Source organism: Pinus tabuliformis, chromosome 3_2 (genome assembly GCF_031772625.1).
Source record: "Pinus tabuliformis cultivar Carrire ecotype Pingquan chromosome 3_2, CPIR1, whole genome shotgun sequence".
In the NCBI taxonomy this organism is placed as follows: domain Eukaryota; kingdom Viridiplantae; phylum Streptophyta; class Pinopsida; order Pinales; family Pinaceae; genus Pinus; species Pinus tabuliformis.
The window spans coordinates 1,021,000,629-1,021,021,439 of NC_142302.1; the positions used below are offsets into that span (position 1 = coordinate 1,021,000,629).

Consider the following 20,811-nt stretch of genomic DNA (forward strand, 5'->3'; position numbering starts at 1 on the left):
CTCTGTTGGGTGAGTCGGTTTGGCACCCAGTTGTACTCAGATAGACTGCATAATAAAATAACACTCAGAATTGTTGCATCGATTTTCCCAAGTTGGGTTTTTTCGGGGACGAGTTGTCCAAAAATATTGGTGTCACTTGTGTGTGCTATTTTTTTTAGCTGTTGATCTGTAGATGGTTGAGAGTGTATTGTGTTTATTTCGATATTTATATGTTTAAATAACTTGTTTGTAAGTAACAAGTAGGAGAAATAAACCAAAGAATACAGATAAAATTTCTAATGGGTAATACCTAGAAATTTCAACATGGTATCAGAGCGTGATTGCAGATCACGGGAGAGATAAAGGCACCAGCTGAAGCAGAGCATTTGCAACAGAGACAGTTGTCTCGAGTGACAGAAGTTGTTACTTGCAGAAAGCAGCAAAGAAGGATTGACGCAGAGGGACTGCGTCATCAGTTCGGGCCAGAGAGAGGCCAGCGCAGAATCTGAGGAGGACAGAAAAAGGCTCATGAAGAGCTACGGAGAGACTAGGAGGGTTGACGCAGTTGGCTAGGGGAGCATTTCAGCCAGTGTCGGGATTGCACAGAGCCTAGAGGCTTAGTCCTTCAATTGTTGGGGCATAGGAAGCTATAGGCAGATTGTGGGGAGCGAAGTTGGTGGGGTGTTGTTGTTGCCGAGTCAGAATAGTACCTAACGGGAAAAACCAAGGTAGAGAGAGTCGCTACCTAGGTGAATTTATAGCCAAGAAATCGAGATCAATGTTGCAGGTGCATAGGAGATCGGAGAGGTGCGACTCGACGGTTGGCAGGCGAATTTCTAGGAGGGAAATTGAGACTCAGAGGAAGTCTAGCAGAGAACTTCCAGACAGGAAGTAGTGACTCAGAGGGAGTCGAAGAGAGAACTTCCAAAGGGTAGTAGAGACTCGGAGGAGTTGAAAGGAAGAGCAGAGAGATGGCCATGAATGGACTGAGGGATCAAGACAGGCTAGGATCCTATCCATTCTAGATAGACATTGCATCAAGGCCTTCGCCTTGAGAACAGTGGCTATCCCAGTTGACCCGACTGATAATGGAAAGTACGAGGAGGCAATGGCCAAGATGAAATGCATCATCCTTGATGGGGTCAAGGATCATGTGGTCCAGCATATTGTCGAGAAGGATACGGCAAAGGAAATGTGGGACACCTTGAAGACGTTGTACCAACATACTTCCACGCAGAGGAAGATGTTACTTGAGAATCAGCTGCGGTCATAACAGATGCAAAAGGGGGAGCAAATAGATCACTTCCTTGGTAGATTGAAGGAGATCCGGGACCAACTGACTTCCACAGGGGCCACATCGGATCAAGAGTTGATGGTAAGGACCGCTCTAAACGTAGTCTCCGAGGAGTGGGAGACATTCGTCCAAAGCATTCTGGGCAGCGCGAATCTTCCAGATTGGGAAGAATTGTGGGCGGCTCTTCGCCAAGAAGAGATTAGATGGTTGTCCAAGACGGGAAGTCACAACAAAGGAATTCAGATCAAGAAGGAAGAGGAAGAGGATGCAACTCTGGCATCTGCGAGGAAGCAGGAGAAAAGGAAGAAAAATGACCTCTCCAAGATTAAGTGCTTCAACTGTGGGGAACTGGGGCATTATGCAAACCAGTGTCCAACGAAGAAGACTAAGGGAGAGGTGTTTGACTCCAAGGCAGCGCCAGCGAAGGAGGAAAAGGAGGTAGAGGAGGATGACGATTGTGCCATGAGTGCTCATGTACCTCTAGAGAAGAGGTGGGGAGACATCGAGCTGTAATCAAGAGGACTACAGGCAATGAGGGACAAAATCCTTGAGGTACCCAAACTCTTGGATCAAATCCTTGCTACGGGAGCCCCGAAGTAAGAAGTAGCAGCACTGGCAGATGTCGGTAGGAACATATGCGGATGAAACAACAAAGAGTGCTACAGTGCAGTAGTCTCGGGCAACACAGAGCTAGCAGGCTGCAGCAATGCGAGAGGCACATAGGAGGTTGCAACAGTGTAGGATGGCACAAAGAGGTTTGTAGCGGCGTGGGAGGCAGGAAGTTGTTGCAGCAGCGCAGAGGCAAAGAGAGCTTCAGCGTCGGGAGTTTTTCTAGCCAGACAGGGATGTCAGTAGTTGGGTGGATCAGTTACTTACTTCTCAGTAACTGAGTTGCAGTGCAGTAGCAGTTAGCAGTAGCACGATGCAGCATGATGAGAGGGGGTTGCAATGCAGATGCAGTGTTGGGAGAAAGGACCAGCAGCAACACGGATGCAGAGGGAGCTGTCGTACAGATGTATCAGTGGCGGTGGCAGAGCCATGGGCAGTAGTACAGGATGCAGCAGTGCAAAGGATGTTGGGCGGGAGGCCTAGCATCAGCACAGGTACTGGTGTTGTATTATCAAAGTGATGCTTAGTGTAGAGTATTACTAGAGCACAGTCCTCGCTAAGAGGGAGTGTTGATTTGGGGTAGCATCGGTTGTGCTCTAGCCATTAAAATTGGTGGAGAGGCTAAAGCAAATGAGATCTGCAAGACCCAGAAATGGTTTGGGCAGATTCTACCCAGTTAAGGAGATATTAAAATAATTAATATTTTTAATGGAAATAAAATATTAATGGGTATTAATATAAAACTAGGTTAGAAGGTTCTAAATGACATGGATCAAGACAAATCTAATCTTAGTCGTTGATTAGAGATGTAATTTCAGCCGTTGAATGACCAACGGGAAAAGTATAAGAGGAGGCTTGAGGGTCAGTTGGAGAATACACCAAAGTGATCAGTCATTCGATTTTCTAGAGCGAGGTTTGCTAAGAAAAGTCGAATCAGTGATCAGATTGCAGCGAGGGGCATTGAGTACGAGACGGAGAGGTAGAGATAGTGTCGGAAGACCAACGCAGAGGCAGAAAGGCAGACACAGAAGCCAGAGAGAGCCACGCAGAGGCTAGCTGAGACAGCGCAGAGGCCAGGAGGGCCTGCGTCATCCATGCAGAGGCTGCTGGAGTGACGCAGAAAGCCAGAGAGGCTGCGCAGATCCTCAGAGAGCTGACACAGTGGGTTTTCAGGCTAACGCAAAGGCCAGAAGGGCCGACGCAGTGCTTCAATTGTGCTAGAGAGGGTTTTGTGGGGTAGATTTTCTGAATATCTGCTTCCGAATAGATAGGTATTACTGCCGGATTATTTTCTCTGACAGGTGAGCCGGTTTCGCACCCAGTTATACTCTGATAGACTGCATAATAAAATAACCCTAGAATTGTTGCATCGGTTTTCCCAATTTGAGTTTTTCCGGGGACGAGTTGTCCAAAAATAATCTTGTGTGTTTGCTATTTCTTTCAGTTGTTGATCCCAATTTGAGTTTTTCCGGGGACGAGTTGTCCAAAAGAAATGCCACTTGTGTGTTTGCTATTTCTTTCAGTTGTTGATCTGTAGATGTTTGAGACTGTATTGTGTTTATTTCGATATTTATATGTTTAAATATCTTGTTTGTAATTAACAAGTAGGAGAAATAAAACAGAGAATTACAGTCTCGGCATAGCTACAGTCTTGGGTGTGGGATCTCGGTGTCTAATGCAGTCATGGATAGAGCAGAGATTTGTATTATAGAGGACAATTTAGGATGTCCTTCTCGGAGGTTTGATATCTTGGATGAGGTACAGTAAGGTTCCTCTGCTATATCATATTTACAAGTTACAGCTAGCTGCTTTGCTAGGCTGCAAGCCATAGCAAGCAGCTAAGGCTGTTCCATGACAGTATGCAGCATATAGGTGACAGCGTGATGGATGCAGCATGGTGCAGCATAGCGATGATGGATGCAGCATGGTACAGCACAGTGATGATGGACATAGTATGATGGGTGCATCACAGTGATGGGTACAACATGGTGATGGAATCACTTGAGTTCAGAGAATCAGATCTGCAACCTCATGTGTCATCTTCTTAGAGAAGATCTCTGCTCTTATTTTTTCAAGTCAAAATGTTTATTTTTGATGTATATGTACTATCTCTCTCTCTCTCCACTGAACTATTGAAGAACATAAGAAGAATTGATCAAGGGTTTCCCCACATTGGGGTTTGTCCCTGGATGGCACCACATCTTGTGTCCTCTTGCCTTGGCTTGTTTTCTGCAATTTATGTTTATGTTCTATCTGCATTTTACTATCATGCTAAATGTGATTGCTAATCTGGAATTGATATTGAGCTAATATGGAAAATTGAAGTAAATTTGCTCTAAGCATAGAACATACCTAAAATTAACAAATACTTTCATCAATGATCACATCTTGACTCACTTCAATTAGGTGCCCTTCCTTTATGTAGATCTTATATGCTTTTGAAGTGTTACTATAGCCAACAAATATACCCTTCATGCTTGTAGGATAAAACTTCTTTCTTTTACCTTTCAGAATGTGAATGTAGATAGGACAACCAAATATCTGGAGATGGTCTACACACGGTTTCTTCCCAGTGAATGCTTCCTCAGGAGTCATGTTGTCTAGTGATCTGTGAGGACTTCGATTTTGAATGTAGACAACAGTTTTGGTTGCTTCACCCCACAGAAATTTAGGCAAGCCTTGATCATGTAACATGGCTCTAACACTTTCCTCAATCGAGCGATTATTTCATTCTGCTACTCCATTTTGCTTTGGATTATATGGAACTATCAACTCCCTCTTAATTCTAGCCTCCTTACAGAAAGCTATGATCTCCTTTGAAGTGTATTCTCCTCCATTATCAGATCTTAGTACCTTTATCCTTCTTTCTGTAAGATTTTCTACTTCTGCTTTGAATTCTTGAAATTTTTCGAATACTTCATCCTTGGACTTCAGCAAATAGATCCAAGTTTTCCTTGAGTGGTCATCAATGAAAGTTACATAATATAGATGACCTCCAAGAGACTTTGTAGACATAGGACCATAGACATCAAAGTGAATGAGATCCAGGATTTATTTTGATCTTGAAGCACTGCTTCCAAATGGTTTCTTAACATTTTTACCTAATGCACATCCCTTGCACACTCCTTCATGATCCTCCTTAAGTTTAGGGATGCCATTCACCATTGAATTTAGAGTTGGTAAGATTTTGTAGTGAAGGTGTCCAAACCTTCTATGCCAAAGTTCACATGGACTTACTTCAATGTGAACCAAATCTTGAGAGAGAGGTGTCAGCAACCTGTAGAGTCTTCCTTCATGAATCCCAATGACTTTTGCATTGTTGATGCTAGAGCCTTTATCCCATACCATAACCTTTCCATCTATAAAAGTGACTCTATCTCCCTTATCTTCTAGACATGAAATAGAAAGTAAATTCTTTTGCAAACCTGGTACGAATAGAATGTTGTTGAGATGAATGTTTCCTCCATTCTCTAGCTCCAGCGAGGTTGATCCAATTCCTCTTACAAGATAGCTCTTCTTGTCACCAAGTTCAACGAAGTAGGAAGATTTTCCTCTTGATAAGGTCTTTAGTTGTTTGTGCTCACCTGTCATATGTTGGATGCTCCACTGTCGATTACCCATATATTTTCATCTTCAAACATACCCATAAGTGTTGAGAATAACCCTTTGCCATTTGTAGAAATCTCAGTCATATGATTCTTGATAGATAATAGGAGATTCCAAGATGCTTTGATGCCTTGCATGAGATATCTTGCCATCATAGAAAATGACTTCAATGACTCCTTCAAAGATGTAGTGATCTTCATCATGCCCTTAGTCAACCTTAGCTCTGATACCATGTTGAGAAATCTAAAGGGTTACAATTAGGATGGTTTCTCTTAAACTTGATAACTACTTGTGATGTATTTTAACTTTTTATTGATTATTAGCTTCTTCTCTTATTATTATGTTGTTATTTTCATCAAACAACTACCAAAACAAGAACATCAATAGTACACAAGAAAATGAGATATAGGTTGTGCAAGCCAGGGCCAAAACCTCTCCACTTGAGAGGAAAACCCACAAATCTCTTCACTTCTTATAGATTCTTCAAATGACAAATTCCAAGACCTATAGACCAAGACCAATACCCTTCCAAGACCAAGCCAGACCTTCTTGATGATGTGCTTCTTCTATCCAATTCAAACCCAGGCAAATCTCTTCCAGCAGCACAACTTCGACCCCAGTACAGATTTTCAACCTCCACTGCAGATCTGAAATTTTTGGCCCCTGCAACAATTACTGCTTCCACACGTGTGAGATATTTTAGGGCTTCTAAGACTTCCTTTGACCTTCGCTTGGGTTGCTTCTCCTTCTAAGGCTTATAGGTGACCTTAGAGCACTTTCTTCGATCACCTTTCTACAACTTTCACAACTTCGACCTTGCAGCTGCAAAACCCTAGCCTTCCCTTCTCACGTGAGAGGGAGAGAGAGATAACCCAAGAACTTTCCTTAGTCCTTCTATCCTTCTTTGCTTGCCTTTCTTCTGCTTCTTCTTCGCTTGGATGATGAGAAGTGAGTGAGTGTCCATAGGAGGTTGAGTTCCCTCCTATATATAGGCTTCCAAGTAGGACGAGATGACCTAATGAGGCCGACTTATTAGCTACCAAGCCAACTTGCCCTTGGAGGGTATTTTGACACTTTTAAATACAAAAATAATTCTTTTGACATGTTATAATGTGCCCAATGGGGTCTTTTTCATATGACAATGACTCTATAGACTTCTTCACACTAGGACAAACCCTAGAAGGACTCAATGGGTGCTTGACCTCTAAATAAAATGACCTTGAGCATGAAACACATGCTACAAAAATAATCAATAATAATTTATCTTCCATTTTACAATATACAAGAATCAAGAGTGCTTTTCATATTTATGAAGACCGAACCTAGTTACACATTTCAACTCTTGATTATCATATGTGAAGCTATATTCAATTTCTAATTGTTGTTGGTGAATGCTAGGAGTTGCATGCAAAAACCTTGTTATGAGAAGCCATAATAAAGGTTCATCTATCATATTTGGAAGTGTTGTATGTGAGAGTTTTTCTCCTCTTTATGCTCTTTGATGTTATTTTTCTGAATGCATTGTCTTGCATCTATCATCTTTTTAAGAGTGGTTGTTGGATCAATACTCCATTGTACGACTCACTCTTATAAAATTGTTTAATTTTGGAAACTTTAAGGACCCTTCCAAGCACATTTCTTCATCATTTAGCACCATGTTAAGCTTATTGTGGTATGTGTAACAGCTCTATGTGCTTTAGCTATTCATGAATTGCTCTCTGTCTTTCCCTCTTGAATCCATTGCCCCATAATTGGATAGGTACTGGCCCCCTATCTCCCATCACCCCTTTATTTTTTGTTCTTCTACAAAGAGACAAAAACATTGTTTTTCTACAGCTCTCCCTTCACATCACCTTTGAGCCTCATTGATTATAGATTTAGTAATCCTAATTGCTAAGGATACTCCCCTAGAGTTGGAGAAGAACCAACCAAAGAGAGGATAGGTTGCTTAGGTGACAGTAATGACCATCCTAATAGTTCCCCCTTGGGTTGCTCCTTCTAGATTGGATATTTTGTCATTTAGTGCAACTTGGGGTAATAACACTCTCAAGAACTCAAGAGCCAAGAGAAATGTCTTGACTAGAGGTGCCTAAAGAATGTGCTCAAGGTATGAAGGAGACAACCCCCACTAATGAGGGTGCTATTATCAATCGAGTTACCAAGTATCATAGAGATTCTCTAATGCCCATAGCAATTAAAGTTCTTCAAACACCTACTTGGCTACCGCCACTTGTCATCTATTACAGGTAAGCCTTACGCCTCATAGTGGGATCTTGCTTTGCTTTGCTTTCAAGATATCATTTCCCATTGGGGTTTTCTTCTTGTTTTTGTTTGCCACTTAACCATTTAAAATTTAAAAAAATAAATGGAAGAATCTTCCCCATTAGAGATAGCATTCAAGTTGGCAAACATAGGGTTTGGAACCCTTCAAGCTCAGCCAATATAAAATATAAAGCAAAAAAAAATGTTTGTATGCCATTGCATAATACTCTAGACACTGTTTAGTACCATTCAACATGCTAGACAAACAACCGATTAATCAAAGGGCATTTGAGTAGTGTTTTGAGTTAGATGTATAAAACATTTCATAATTAGGCCCAACAAAATCAAATTAGAAACATAATCATTTTCATAAACTCTGATTCAGAAGAACAAGGACCCATAACAGATGTTGTCAGAGGGGATATCATGAATTTGTCTTACTGGGCATGAAGAGTTGTTTCTCGCTCATCAGCACTAGCAATTTCTCCTCGGAGAGATTCCACTTCTGCTGCAAGTATTTTAATCTGCATACCAACAGCAATATCCCAGAAATCCATGAGACACGGCAAAAGAAATAATTTTTTCACATTCATTGGTTACATTCATTGGTTAAGAACAGTAGATGACCAAACAAAGACATAGTGATATGAAGCCAACCTGATCATCTTTGGCAATATCCGATCCCCAAGGAATTTTGGGAATGCTAAACAAATTCCAAAGAGATGTCGATTTATTATTTTTTGCCCACAGTGCAGCCTGAGACCTACATAAGGGAATCTGGTAAGCCAAGTAACCATACTAACCAAAAAGAACCCTTATTATCAGTACTTTGAGCATGCTCTAATCTAAGGAATCAGAGGATAAACCTTGATGAGCATGATAGCCTTGATGATGTCAACAGGATGTTTTCAATGTCAGTGATTGTGGGTGAAGTCCCAAAGGGTTCTGAAATTCCCTCAGTTCTTTCATAGCCATCCAATAGTCTCTTTCTTGCCTCCTATCAGTTATAGAATTAGCGTTGTGAATATCCTTCAAAAGAAAAGCTTTGGAAGAATCTTCTCATGAGTTGAGAACATCATTAGTTTACACATTAACAGAAGTATTCTGATAACAGATGATCAGTTGTTGAGAAAAAAGATATACTCCCAAGAGTTGAGAACATCATTGTTTCACATAAAAAACAAAATTGTTATAATTGAATTTGAAAGAAGCAAAAAACTTACAGAACACAAGAACAACACTATAGTATTATACCACATACAAATGAAAATCATAATGATCAACATTGAAAGAAACATGGAAGATAATATAAAAGTTAAGAACACCATCATTTTACATACAAAAGAAAATTATTATAGAATAACTGATCAAATATGAAAGAAACAAAACTATACCTTAAACAGAAGCCATTCAAAGTCGGTCATTCCAAAGCAAGCACGATGGCTTCTTTTTAATGTAGTAAGGGACGGACCATCCACATTTTCGTTTTGGAATATTTGCAAATATTCTGCAGGTAAGGATTGTACAATCAGATATATTAATATACATGAAATAATAAATTCGAAACCCTCCTAGAATAGAATATATTCATAGGATGTTCACCAGGCAAATGAGGATCACAAATCAACACTGGTTCCTGATTGTTGATGCAAGCACTACAATTTGATTGCCTCAAACAGCTACGATATCAGATAGGGACATACAAGAAGTAATGATACAATTAATCAATCAACAAAGAAAGTATTTATGAGATGAAAAAGAAACAAGCATGGATCACTGTAGAAATTTCTTAAACAACTCAAATACACGGAGAGAATTAGGTCCCTTATGACATCTAAACTGCCTAGACAATGTTGATATGATGTAGTGTCCCAAGGTAAATTTGCCCTTAGGGTTTCTTCAATAAAGCTTTACAGTAGTACATATTCATGAACAGTAATGCATGTATGGATATAAAGCATTTCAACAATCATAGAATGTATGCATAATGCAGGCCTGAATATAAAATTTCCACAACAATCTGATACTTTTAGTCCGAGCATGACAACTTAGGGCTGACTGCCCAATAAACATCAACTTAACCAACCAGTGATCCACTAATATATGAATGATCTTCAATGTCAGTGATTCAATATTCAATTGCAACTTATGCTAGCATTAACTACCCTAGTGTTTGTTACCACACAATCAAGCAGGTCGCTAAGGAAGGGAAAACCAAGGGACAACTACTAGACTAGTTGATAACAATGGGACAATGATCCATTGTCACCTCAGTCAAAGTCCCCTGCTCTTTACGGACTTTCACAAACGAGAGGAGCCCCAGTAGGAAGGGAATCACTTGGAATGAATAGATCGATGATTTAGGTGTAAAGTGATTCCACAAAGCCCATTCAAGGAGACACAAAATAATGGTTCAAATGCTTCAAGGAAGCTAAAAGCTCTCAAGGAAAGACCTAAGAGGAGATCAAGACTTAGGGTTTCAAGATATGCAATAATAATGGGTATTTCCTAAGATCTAGGCTCCAAGTGATGGGATAGAACCTCTCAAAGAAGCTCAATGTGATGTTTTAACTTTTTACACTTCTCAAAGAATATTCGCTTCCTTTGAAAGACCTAGGAAAGACTTGCAGTAGACCTAGGGTTTTATGAATATTTGTGGGAAGAAGTACTTCCAAGGTACTTACTAGGTCAAGGCAAACGAGGAGAAAGAGTTTCTTATGATTTATTCCAACGAATACTATGCTCATACAATCCTCAAGAAAGTCCCCAAGGTGAGAGAGAAAAACCTAGGTTTTCCCTCTTAGGGTAGCACCTAGGGCAAGAGATTTTATGGATGAAACTTAGGCAAATATCCACCAAACTTGGAGCATAGGTAGCCTAGACCCTGAGCTTGATATTTGGAACCTCGAATTCTTGAAAAATCACCTCCCTAAAATTTTGTTGCAAGCCCTAGATTTCTGCCCTACCTTTAGGGGACCGACATTTATGAGGAGAAAATATGGAGAAAGATGAGCTTGATCACCAAAATCCTTGGACTAGTGCCTAGTCCTTTAGGCTAAGGAGTCCTAGATGCTCTTAAATTAGCCAAAATCATCTTTAAGTAGGCTAAAGGATGATGCCCTACCTATCAACCTTTAAAATTTACCCACTCATTATTTATGAAGTTTTATGGATGAAAGACAAACTCTCATCCACTAGGAACATTCATCATTTGTCATACAATGAGTGAAATGTGCAATTGCCAGCCAAATAGTTTTCCAAAAATATTTTCAATAATTAGGGCACAATCGCATTACCCTAGTTGCAACAATTCCATAAATTAAACATTATTTCAAGAAAATATTCAACAAGAAGCACTTACAAGATGACAATATGATATATCCATCCACAAATCATGAGATAGCTCCAAAGAAAATCAAAAATTTCACCCCCAAAAGTGAATATGCATCAAAGAAGCTCCAATAGCTTCCAAAGTAAAAGTGTGAAGTCTCCTACAAGAGATAGATCCAAGTGATGATGATGAGTTCTCACAAATAAGACTCATCTCTATTTATATGAGTCTCTCCTAACTCTATTTAACCTAATTAGCCCCAGAAATATAAAATAATGTGCTAGATACAAGTCCTGGTGACAACCCCACCGAGTAACTAATACAAGTTATGAAAAGCCATGGCATGGAATGATGCTAATACACATGATGGAGTCCCATGGCTCTCAACGCATTCCCTACAAATGTCAATATGATCCTATGGTGGGCTCGGGCCCCAGTTAAGTTGCCTAGCCCATGATGAAACCACCTACCAATTACATATAAGATCCAATGTGTCTCTTCACCATCAAGTACAATAATTCATTAGTTCATCTAAGTGAACTAAGCTTGTTAATCCATGGCACAAATGGGACTTCATAGTGGGCTTCTCTTTCAAATTTGGAGCTTTGAGCATGTAATAGTGTCACCTCCCCAAGGTAGGAGTGGCTAATAAACAACCCTATTAGGTGTTCCCAACCCCTAAGAGGAAAGACAGCTCCAAGGTACACCCTTCAAGTGATAGAGGTCATGTGACTAATGATGAGGTGGATAGGGACACAGAGGTCTCAAGGCCAAATGCCATGGATTCAAGGGTGGAAATGATGAGGGTTGTCCCCATATCTGGGTGTATAGACGTACGAGGGAGCAATCATGGTACATGAGTTACCTCGCCCTTTGTTTTTACACCCTTCTTCATTTTCTTTTTCCCTTTTCTTTATTTTTCTTTATTATACTACTCAGGGCTCCAAGAGATGAGAGCATTTTGTGTATGATATATGTAGTGATTATCCCCTTAACCTGGGGCATTTCATCGCCTACCAGGGGTTGGGACATGCATGGGTTCCAAAATCATGCAGGGGGCACTCATGGGGCCCTAGTAACCAAGGTGATGGCCATAATGAAGGGGTAGAGCTCATGTTTGGCTTTTGCCCACGTGCTAAAATAATGTCCCGGCCATCTTTTGCATTTTGTGATATTATTTTCTTTGGTATTTGGCCATGATATACTTTTAACCCTTTTTTTAGTTGCATCAACCTCCTTAGCAACATTTCCAGGCTCAACCCAAACATGTGCACGAGGGGAGGGGGAGTACCAGGGCCTTGTGGACCTAGTGGTCATGTGGATCCAGAGAGGGAAGATAATGAAATATGGCTTGTAATGTGCGCAAGGGGGTGAAAAATGTGAAACGTGAAAACAATACCACGCTATCAATATTAGGGTTTCCCAAGTAGTGCCCTTCCTAAAGCTATAAGCCAATATGGGAGATCTCATGGGAGTAGGATTGAGGATTAACCCCCCATTTATGGTGAGGGAACAAAACTATATTCGAAACCTTCCTTCTTCTAAGTCACCCAATAATCCATGCCCAATGTGCCCAAGGAAAAACGAGCACAATCACCCAATTGCACAATGAAAAACATACCTTTAGATTGGATGGCCCACCTTCAAACATACGCTTTCAATAGATGGGTGAGGGAATATATGACTAGCTCAGGGAGCGGAGATCAACAAGCACAATATATTGATTACACTGGTGGTTGTTAGGGGTTGTTGGTTATTGGCTGAAGACAAATATAGGAGAAAAATTCTCCTATGGGGTCACCCACTTTTGGTGGGTAACATTTGGCTCCAACTAGGACATGAACTCTTCGTAGAGTGCACAAACCATGTACTCGAACGAGAGGTCATGAGAACACTAGCAATCCTTAGGGACCGAAGACCTGTATCCTACACACCACAAAAAATTGTTGGAAGCATTTGTCATGGGCGTACTTGTATCACCCATGTTTTCATCAAATAATAAACCCATACAAAAAATAAAATCTACTCTAAAATGCAAGTCTAATCTAAATGCATCTATTCTAGCATGAGAACATGATATGATGATATTAGCTATGCAAAATTAATATGCAATGCATCCTACTCTAACATGCATGCTACATCATGCAAATGTTAAGTGTAATCATACAGCCAATGCAACCAACATATCATCAGATCAATATCATATCTCATATCCTTATGATTAATATACATGTAAAAATAAGCACGATAGTCATGATAGTCATATGCTAGGTCACATGGGTGAGAGGTGGGAAAATAAGATGACCATGAATCATGTACAGGAGCCATGGGAAAAGGGAAAGCATATGGATTAGGCTAGACCCACGGATGATTCCCTCAACCTTAAATATGATTCCATCGATTTCCCACTTTACTTTTCAATATGCAAGTAATCACTAATGTCATCTAAGGGGTTAATGGGATCATCTTTCTCAAGGACCTTGTTATGCACGACGACAGGGATAACCTCATTGGAAAACATTGGGCTATCTTCAACTCTACTTTCCAAGGAATGCTCTTCAACGAAATCCTTATCATCATCATTATTTGTTTCTTGTTGATCGGGCAGAAAAAGCTCCTCTTCCTCCTCTTTTTCTCTACCATTATTCGAACCAATTCTACTGCTTTAATGGTTAGCTCATTCTCCCATGAAGACATCTTCAAATTGCTCAAAGTCAACAATGCTCCTTGGAGGCAGGTTAGAATACTAGTCCCAAACTTCTACCTCAAATGTTAATGCAAAGAGTATTATAACAACATCTTCTATGTCTTGATTACGGACTATAACTGTTGAAGAATCTAGGGTATTCAAAAATTACAATGATTCTTCTAATGCATGATAACAATTTGTGAAGTATTTATACAATTTATCTTAGCTTGATCTTTCATTCATTATTAGTGTGCGTTTTCACTTCATCAAACTGCTACCAAAAACAAAAGAGACAAGAACACAAATATTTGGCTTTCTGCTAGGGCCAAAACCTCTCCCTCTTGGAGAGGAAAACCCATGCAAAATTCTTCTTATAAAGATTCCATTGACGAATACCAAGACCGTGACCCTTGACACAATTTGCCTCTCCAAGACCAATACATCAACCCTTTTCTCTGCCACTGTTGAGATCACCATCTGCACCACTGAAGACATTACTGTTGCATCACTGAGATCACTGCTACATCACTGAGATCTTCATTATTGCATCTTGAGATCTCTTCTCCTCACTGAGGTCATCCTCTTTTCTGCTACCATGCCATTGTCATCATACTACTGCTGCATCTTCACTTGTTGTATAGGATCATCAAAGATCATGATCCCATATTCTATCCATACTAGAGATAAGGTTTTGTATATATCACAAAGATCCTTCTTTTTCATTCATATGATAAGATGGTGATTATATTCCATTATACAGTAGTCATCATGTGCTGCGTCTACAATGTCATTACTAAGAATATGCTGAGAAGGTAGATCCTTGTGATCCTATTATCTTAATAATGAGACAATCATAGTTATGTCAAGATCGAAGACTTACTCCTTGAAACCCTTATCATTGTTGTTCATTGAGATTGCAACAGAGATATTACGTAAAACAATCAAGGTGATAGATCTGAGTCTTTTGCTTGTCAAAATCATGCTGAGATCGTTATGTTAACTCCTTATTATGCCAAGACTGTTACTCTCCTTCACAGTCATGATTTTGATCATCTATGTCACTGTTTTGACTGCGGTTCTTCAATACACCAAGACTGTACCTCAGAGATATCTCTATGCCGAGACTATTTATCCATTCAGAGATCTTGTTGCTCCATCTATCCAGGGTTTGTGGCTTCAATTCATAGTTATGCCGAGACAATATTGCGTCCTCATTCATGCATCCGAGGTTCTGGTCATGACTGCACCTAATACCCAACCGAGGTGCAGTCAATCCCTAATTCAGATTTGCTCCTTCATGTGAGGTTTCAGAGAGAGGAATGTGAGATCTCCTTCTTGCTTGTGGATACCTTATGCGAGATCTGTTCTTCCTTGCCTGCGGATACCTGCACCCAATATTTACACGAAAATTCGGAGAGGAAAACCGAGTTCTTCTTTTTCCTTCTGTGCTGACCCTAGATGGGTATTTATAGTGATTTGAGTTGACGTGATCCCATGAACAGACATGTCATTTCCTTGAGCCAACATGACTTCCTTTTATGTATTTAATTCATTTTTTGGAGCCGACATAAGATTTCTTCATTGTTTTGCTTGCAAATTTCGATGTGCTTGCTCTTGGAGGATTTTTCTTGGTCTTGGAGAGCAGCATTGACATAGATATATTTTACATAGGCTCTTAAAGAGCTTCTCTACACGTGACATGACTCTTTGACATAATAATAAAAATCCTAAAGACATAAGAAGAAGTCTTGACCTAATTACACTTCTTTCTCATGAAACCCATGAAGGAAGATATACAAAAATAATTTTTTACATCATTTACAAAGATCATGTCATTATAAACACCGAACCTAGTTACATTTTCTTCAACACTCCCACTTAACTAGAGAGATATTCATAATGGTACTTGGTCATTCTCAATCTGAAGAATTTCTCATAAGAAGAATCGGATTTGCAGACCATCTGTTCTAGCATCATTTCAACCAACATTGTTTCCATATAGCAAGGCCTTGACTAACAACTCCATCTCTCACTTAGATCAGAGCACAATGTTGGCAAGACCAATGACTGATAAACACGCATCATCATTGTCTCTCTTAGGGTTATACCCACCCGGGTGTTCTCCGAGTATGCCCTACTAGGACTATTCCCATCTTGGGTTCCCAGCCCTCAAGAATATCGATCCTCTTGCCCACTCTTGTCTTGGATGACCTACCACATCCTCAAAGAGTGTCGGATGCAAGATGATTACACAATCCTCCATTCTTTCTTCCAAACTGAAGACAAGAATGTCGTGTCTAACTCTCCCTCTTAACTAGGGACGAGTTCCAAGTTTCTCTTCACTTAGAAACTTGCTCGAGTTCCTTTACTCATAGGAACCTTCCAGAGCTCCCTCTTACCTAGGGACTCTATCATCAATGCTTTATAGGGTCTTCTAGTTGACTGATGATCCAAGACTTCGATGTCATCAATTTTCTCCACACGTAGGGTTCAGCCATCCATTACTTTCCTCTGTCATGTCATCCCGGAAAGTATCCTCCTTGGCTTTACATCTGGGACTTCCCTCGTAGGGCCATCTATCTTCACCTTTTTCTTCAACGGTGATTCACAAGGTACATAGTTGTGACATCCTTCACAACTCTCCTTACCTTGGCCCTGCACACATACCCAGAATTTTCCAAGAGGTCAGACACCAAAAACAAATCACATGTTACCTTTTGGTGATGGCCTTTTTCCAGTGACATCTTCTTGTAGGTATCAACATCCTGTATACATGTTGATACATCTGCCAACGATATCTATTGTTAAGGGTATTCATCTTTTCAGACTTCCATCAAAGTCTTCACATCATTCCGGGAGATTTCTTGGTCAAGTCTTCCTGATCCTCTGGATGTTGATTTCCTTCATCATGGTTGCATAATTCACGATCTCTTCCATCCTCACATCTTTCATTCCCAGGAGCTTTCAATCAGAGTTCTTCAATTGTGATCAACTACCTCATACTTTATATGAAGACATATTACGTTGATTTCATCTAGTGTGACTTAAGTCTTTCATCATCCTTTCAGAGGAGATATTTTCCCTTTTGATCATGCTCGATCCATGTTTCCTACAACCATATCACATGACATTATAATATTAAACAAATCCCAGCATACATACCTCATTATTCCTTCAGGCTTCTTTCAGCAGCTTTCTTGATTAAACGGATCTTCAATCCCTTGATCTGCTTCATCTCATGATTTCCATAAGTTGGAATTCCTAATGAAGCTCTTGCTGCCTTCCCAGACTAGGGGATCCTCCGCTGAGGTTTCTATCGGTGACTCTTCAGGATCTAGTATATCCCTATCTGGCAAATGTTCCCTTTGTCCTGGATGACTTCTTCCTTTCCTTTGATATTCAATGAGATTCCCAAGAGCTATGTTTTTCATGATTCAGACGAGCTCTTGTTTCCATGATGCCACGATGCATCTTCTTACCATGATCATATCTGCAAGGACTTCTAATAGGATCCTTTTGAGAGGGACACCATCTCATTCATAATGGAGATCTATTACTCCCTCTTTCCCTGATCCTTTCTTCAACTTCCTCCATCCTTCAGGTAATATTTCCATAGTACTAACTTGTCAACCTTTCCTTTGCACATATTTGATTCTTTTGTCTTTCTCTATTCAACATAGAGACCACAAACTATTGATCGAGGTAACCTTCTTATTCATGGACATTTGTTACCTTGCTTATCAATATCAATATCAATGATGATTATTTTCTCATCATTTTTCCCAGATCTTGTAACTGAGATCTCATGAAGATATATCTTCATTCTTCTTTACTGCATTTCAGATAGTATACCCTCTAGCATTTCATGTATCCTTCTTATGTCTCCTTCCTTACTTTATAGAACCTTAAGAGTTCTCATAACTTTAAAGGAGACCTTGATGTACTGACTTCTATAAGGATAATGACAATCCTTCTCATGGATCCTTGATGACACATCCAATATAGGCCTTCTTGCAATCATGAAGTCATAAAACCAAATTTGATTATAAAATGAGAAGGTAATGACTTGATTGTGAAGATGAAGTCTTCACCTTGATCATGTTGGCAGTAGTTGGAGCAGATGTTTTGATGCTTCCATTGACTGAGATCCTTGATAGGAAGATTGCCTTCCAACAAACTGTTGATACATATCGAATTGAAGTTGCTTGCCATGATGCATAGTGATCCATTAGATAGTACAGCTTTTTATTTGAGTACTGTCCATATGCACTCCTATATATGCCTTTGAATCAAGTTCCCCCTGAGATCTGATATCTTAAGTATTCAAACTGAGATACTGAGATGTTGTAGATGAACTTGTCAAAACTGTTGTCACATACCCTGAGATCTGAAGACTGTTGACATCTGAAACCCTTGTTGTTGTAGACTGATCTCTGATCTAGGGTTTGATCATGACTAGGGTTTGATTTGCCATCCTTGAGCTTGCTAGAATCTTGATTCTTGTATGTCTCTTTTCTGCCCTTTCTTTGACTGCTGAACCTATCGCTCTGATACCATGTTGAAGAATCTAGGGCATTCAAAAATTACAATGATTCTTCTAATGCATGATAACAATTTGTGAAGTATTTATACAATTTATCTTAGTTTGATCTTTCATTCATTATTAGTGTGTGTTTTCACTTCATCAAACTGCTACCAAAAACAAAAGAGGCAAGAACACAAATATTTGGCTTTTTGCCAGGGCCAAAACCTCTCCCTCTTGGAGAGGAAAACCCATGCAAAATTCTTCTTATAGAGATTCCATTAACGAATACCAAGACCATGACCCTTGACACAATTTGCCTCTCCAAGACCAAGACATCAACCCTTTGCTTTGCCACTGTTGAGATCATCATATGCACCACTAAATACATTACTGCTGCATCACTGAGATCTTCATTATTGCATCTTGAGATCTCTTGTCCGCACTGAGGTCATCCTCTTTTCTGCTACTATGCCATTGTCATCATACTGCTGCTACATCTTCACTTGTTGTATAAGATCATTAAAGATCATGATCCCATGTACTATCATACTAGAGATAAGGTTTTGTTTATATCACAAAGATCCTTCTTTTTCATTCATATGTTAAGATGGTGATTATATTTCATTATACAATAGTCATCATGTGTTGCGTCTACAATGTCATTACTAAGAATATGCTGAGAAGGTAGATACTTGTGATCCTATTATCTTAATAATGAGACAATCATAGTTATGTCAAGATCGAAGTCTTACTCCTTGAAATCCTTATCACTATTGTTCATTGATATTGCAATAGAGATATTACGTAAAACAATCGAGGTGATAGATCCGAGTCTTTTGCTTGTCACAATCATGCTGAGATCGTTATGTTAACTCCTTATTATGTAGACACTGTTACTCTCCTTCACCGTCATGATTCTGATCATCTATGTCACTGTTTTGACTGCGGTTCTTCAATATGCCAAGACTGTACCTCAGAGATATCCCTATGCCGAGACTGTCTATCCATTCAGAGATCTTGTTGCTCCATCTATCCGAGGTTTGTGTCTTCAATTCATAGTTATGCCGAGACAATACTGCGTCCTCATTCATGCATCTGAAGTTTTGGTCATGACTGCACCTAATACCCAACTGAGGTGTAGTCAAGCCCTAACCCAGATTTGCTCCTTCATGCAAGGTTTCAGAGAGAGGAAAGCGAGATCTCCTTCTTGCTTGTGATACCTTATGCGAGATCTATTCTTCCTTGACTACGGATACCTGCCCCCAATATTTACACAAAAATTCAGAGAGAAAAACCGAGTTCTTCTTGTTCCTTCTGCGCTGACCCTAGATGGGTATTTACTATTTATAGTGATTTGAGCTGACGTGATCCCATGAACCAACATGTCATTTCCTTAAGCTGACATGACTTCCATTTATGTATTTAATTCATTTTTTGGAGCCGACATAAGATTTCTTCATTGTTTTTCTTGCAGATTTCGGTGTGCTTGCTCTTGGAGGATTTTTCTTGGTCTTGCAGGGCAGCATTGACATAGATATATTTTACATATGCTCTTAAAGAGCTTCTCTACACATGACATGACTCTTTGACATAATAATAAAAATCCTAAAGACATCAAGAAGAAGTGTTTGACCTAATTACACTTCTTGCTCATAAAACCTATGAAGCAAGACATACAAAAATAATTTATTACATCATTTACAAAGATCATGTCATTATGAAAACCGAACCTAGTTACATTTTCTTCAACAATAACTTGGTTATATGTCCTCGAAAAAAAATCCCGTATGAAATCATCCACATGCTTCTTGGCACTAGTAATAGTAAATACCACTTCCATCAAACTTAGGCAACCACTCTTGGTATTTATTGGGCAATTGGTGAAGGGCATCAGGGAATGCATCAAAGTTCAATGTTTTGAATGAAGCAGATTTATGATAGTCAATGGTCCCTTGATTGTTTTCATTATAGGGAACAACAGAATAAGTCATTTCCTTAATCTTTGCATAATAAATAATTGCGGAGTTGCCAAGGTAATTTCAAGGTGCCTTGAGAGATGCTTACTTCACCCTACAAGCATTTACTTTGGGGTTTAAAGAAGAACAGGGGCTTCGTTCTTCCAATGGAGTCGCCAAAAGAGGATCTAGATTGTCATTGGATGAATAACCTCTTCAAATATTTGACCAACGAAGTCAACCTGCTTCCTCCCCAGCAACGGTACCAAAAATGTTACCACACAATCTAGCAAGGCCCTAAGGAAGGAAAAATCCAAGGGACAAGTACTAGACTAATTGACAGCAATGGGACAATGACCCACTGTCGCCTCAGTCAAAGTCCCCTGCTCTTTATGTACTTTCACCGATGGTAGGAGTCCCAGTAGGAAGGGAATCACTTGGAATGAATAGATCAATGATTTAGGTGTAAAGTGATTCCACAAAGCCCATTCAAAGAGAGACACAATAATGGTTCAAATGCTTCAAGGAAGCTAAAACCTCTCCAAGAAAGACCGGGGAGGA

The 20,811-nt window shown here is 39.7% G+C and overlaps 1 protein-coding gene across 1 annotated transcript in view; it reads right to left on the minus strand.

Moving 5' to 3' along the window:
- The window catches only part of LOC149184058 (uncharacterized), a 274,518-nt gene that overhangs the window by 137,657 nt on the left and 116,050 nt on the right, over positions 1–20,811 (minus strand). Inside the window, exons 3-6 of the mRNA XM_089417390.1 lie at positions 9,145–9,257; positions 8,617–8,747; positions 8,408–8,513; positions 8,192–8,274 (exon numbers count right to left, since the gene is read on the minus strand). Of these exons, the coding sequence (XP_089273516.1) occupies positions 8,192–8,274; positions 8,408–8,513; positions 8,617–8,747; positions 9,145–9,257 (433 nt within the window). The remainder of the gene's footprint in view (positions 1–8,191; positions 8,275–8,407; positions 8,514–8,616; positions 8,748–9,144; positions 9,258–20,811) is intronic.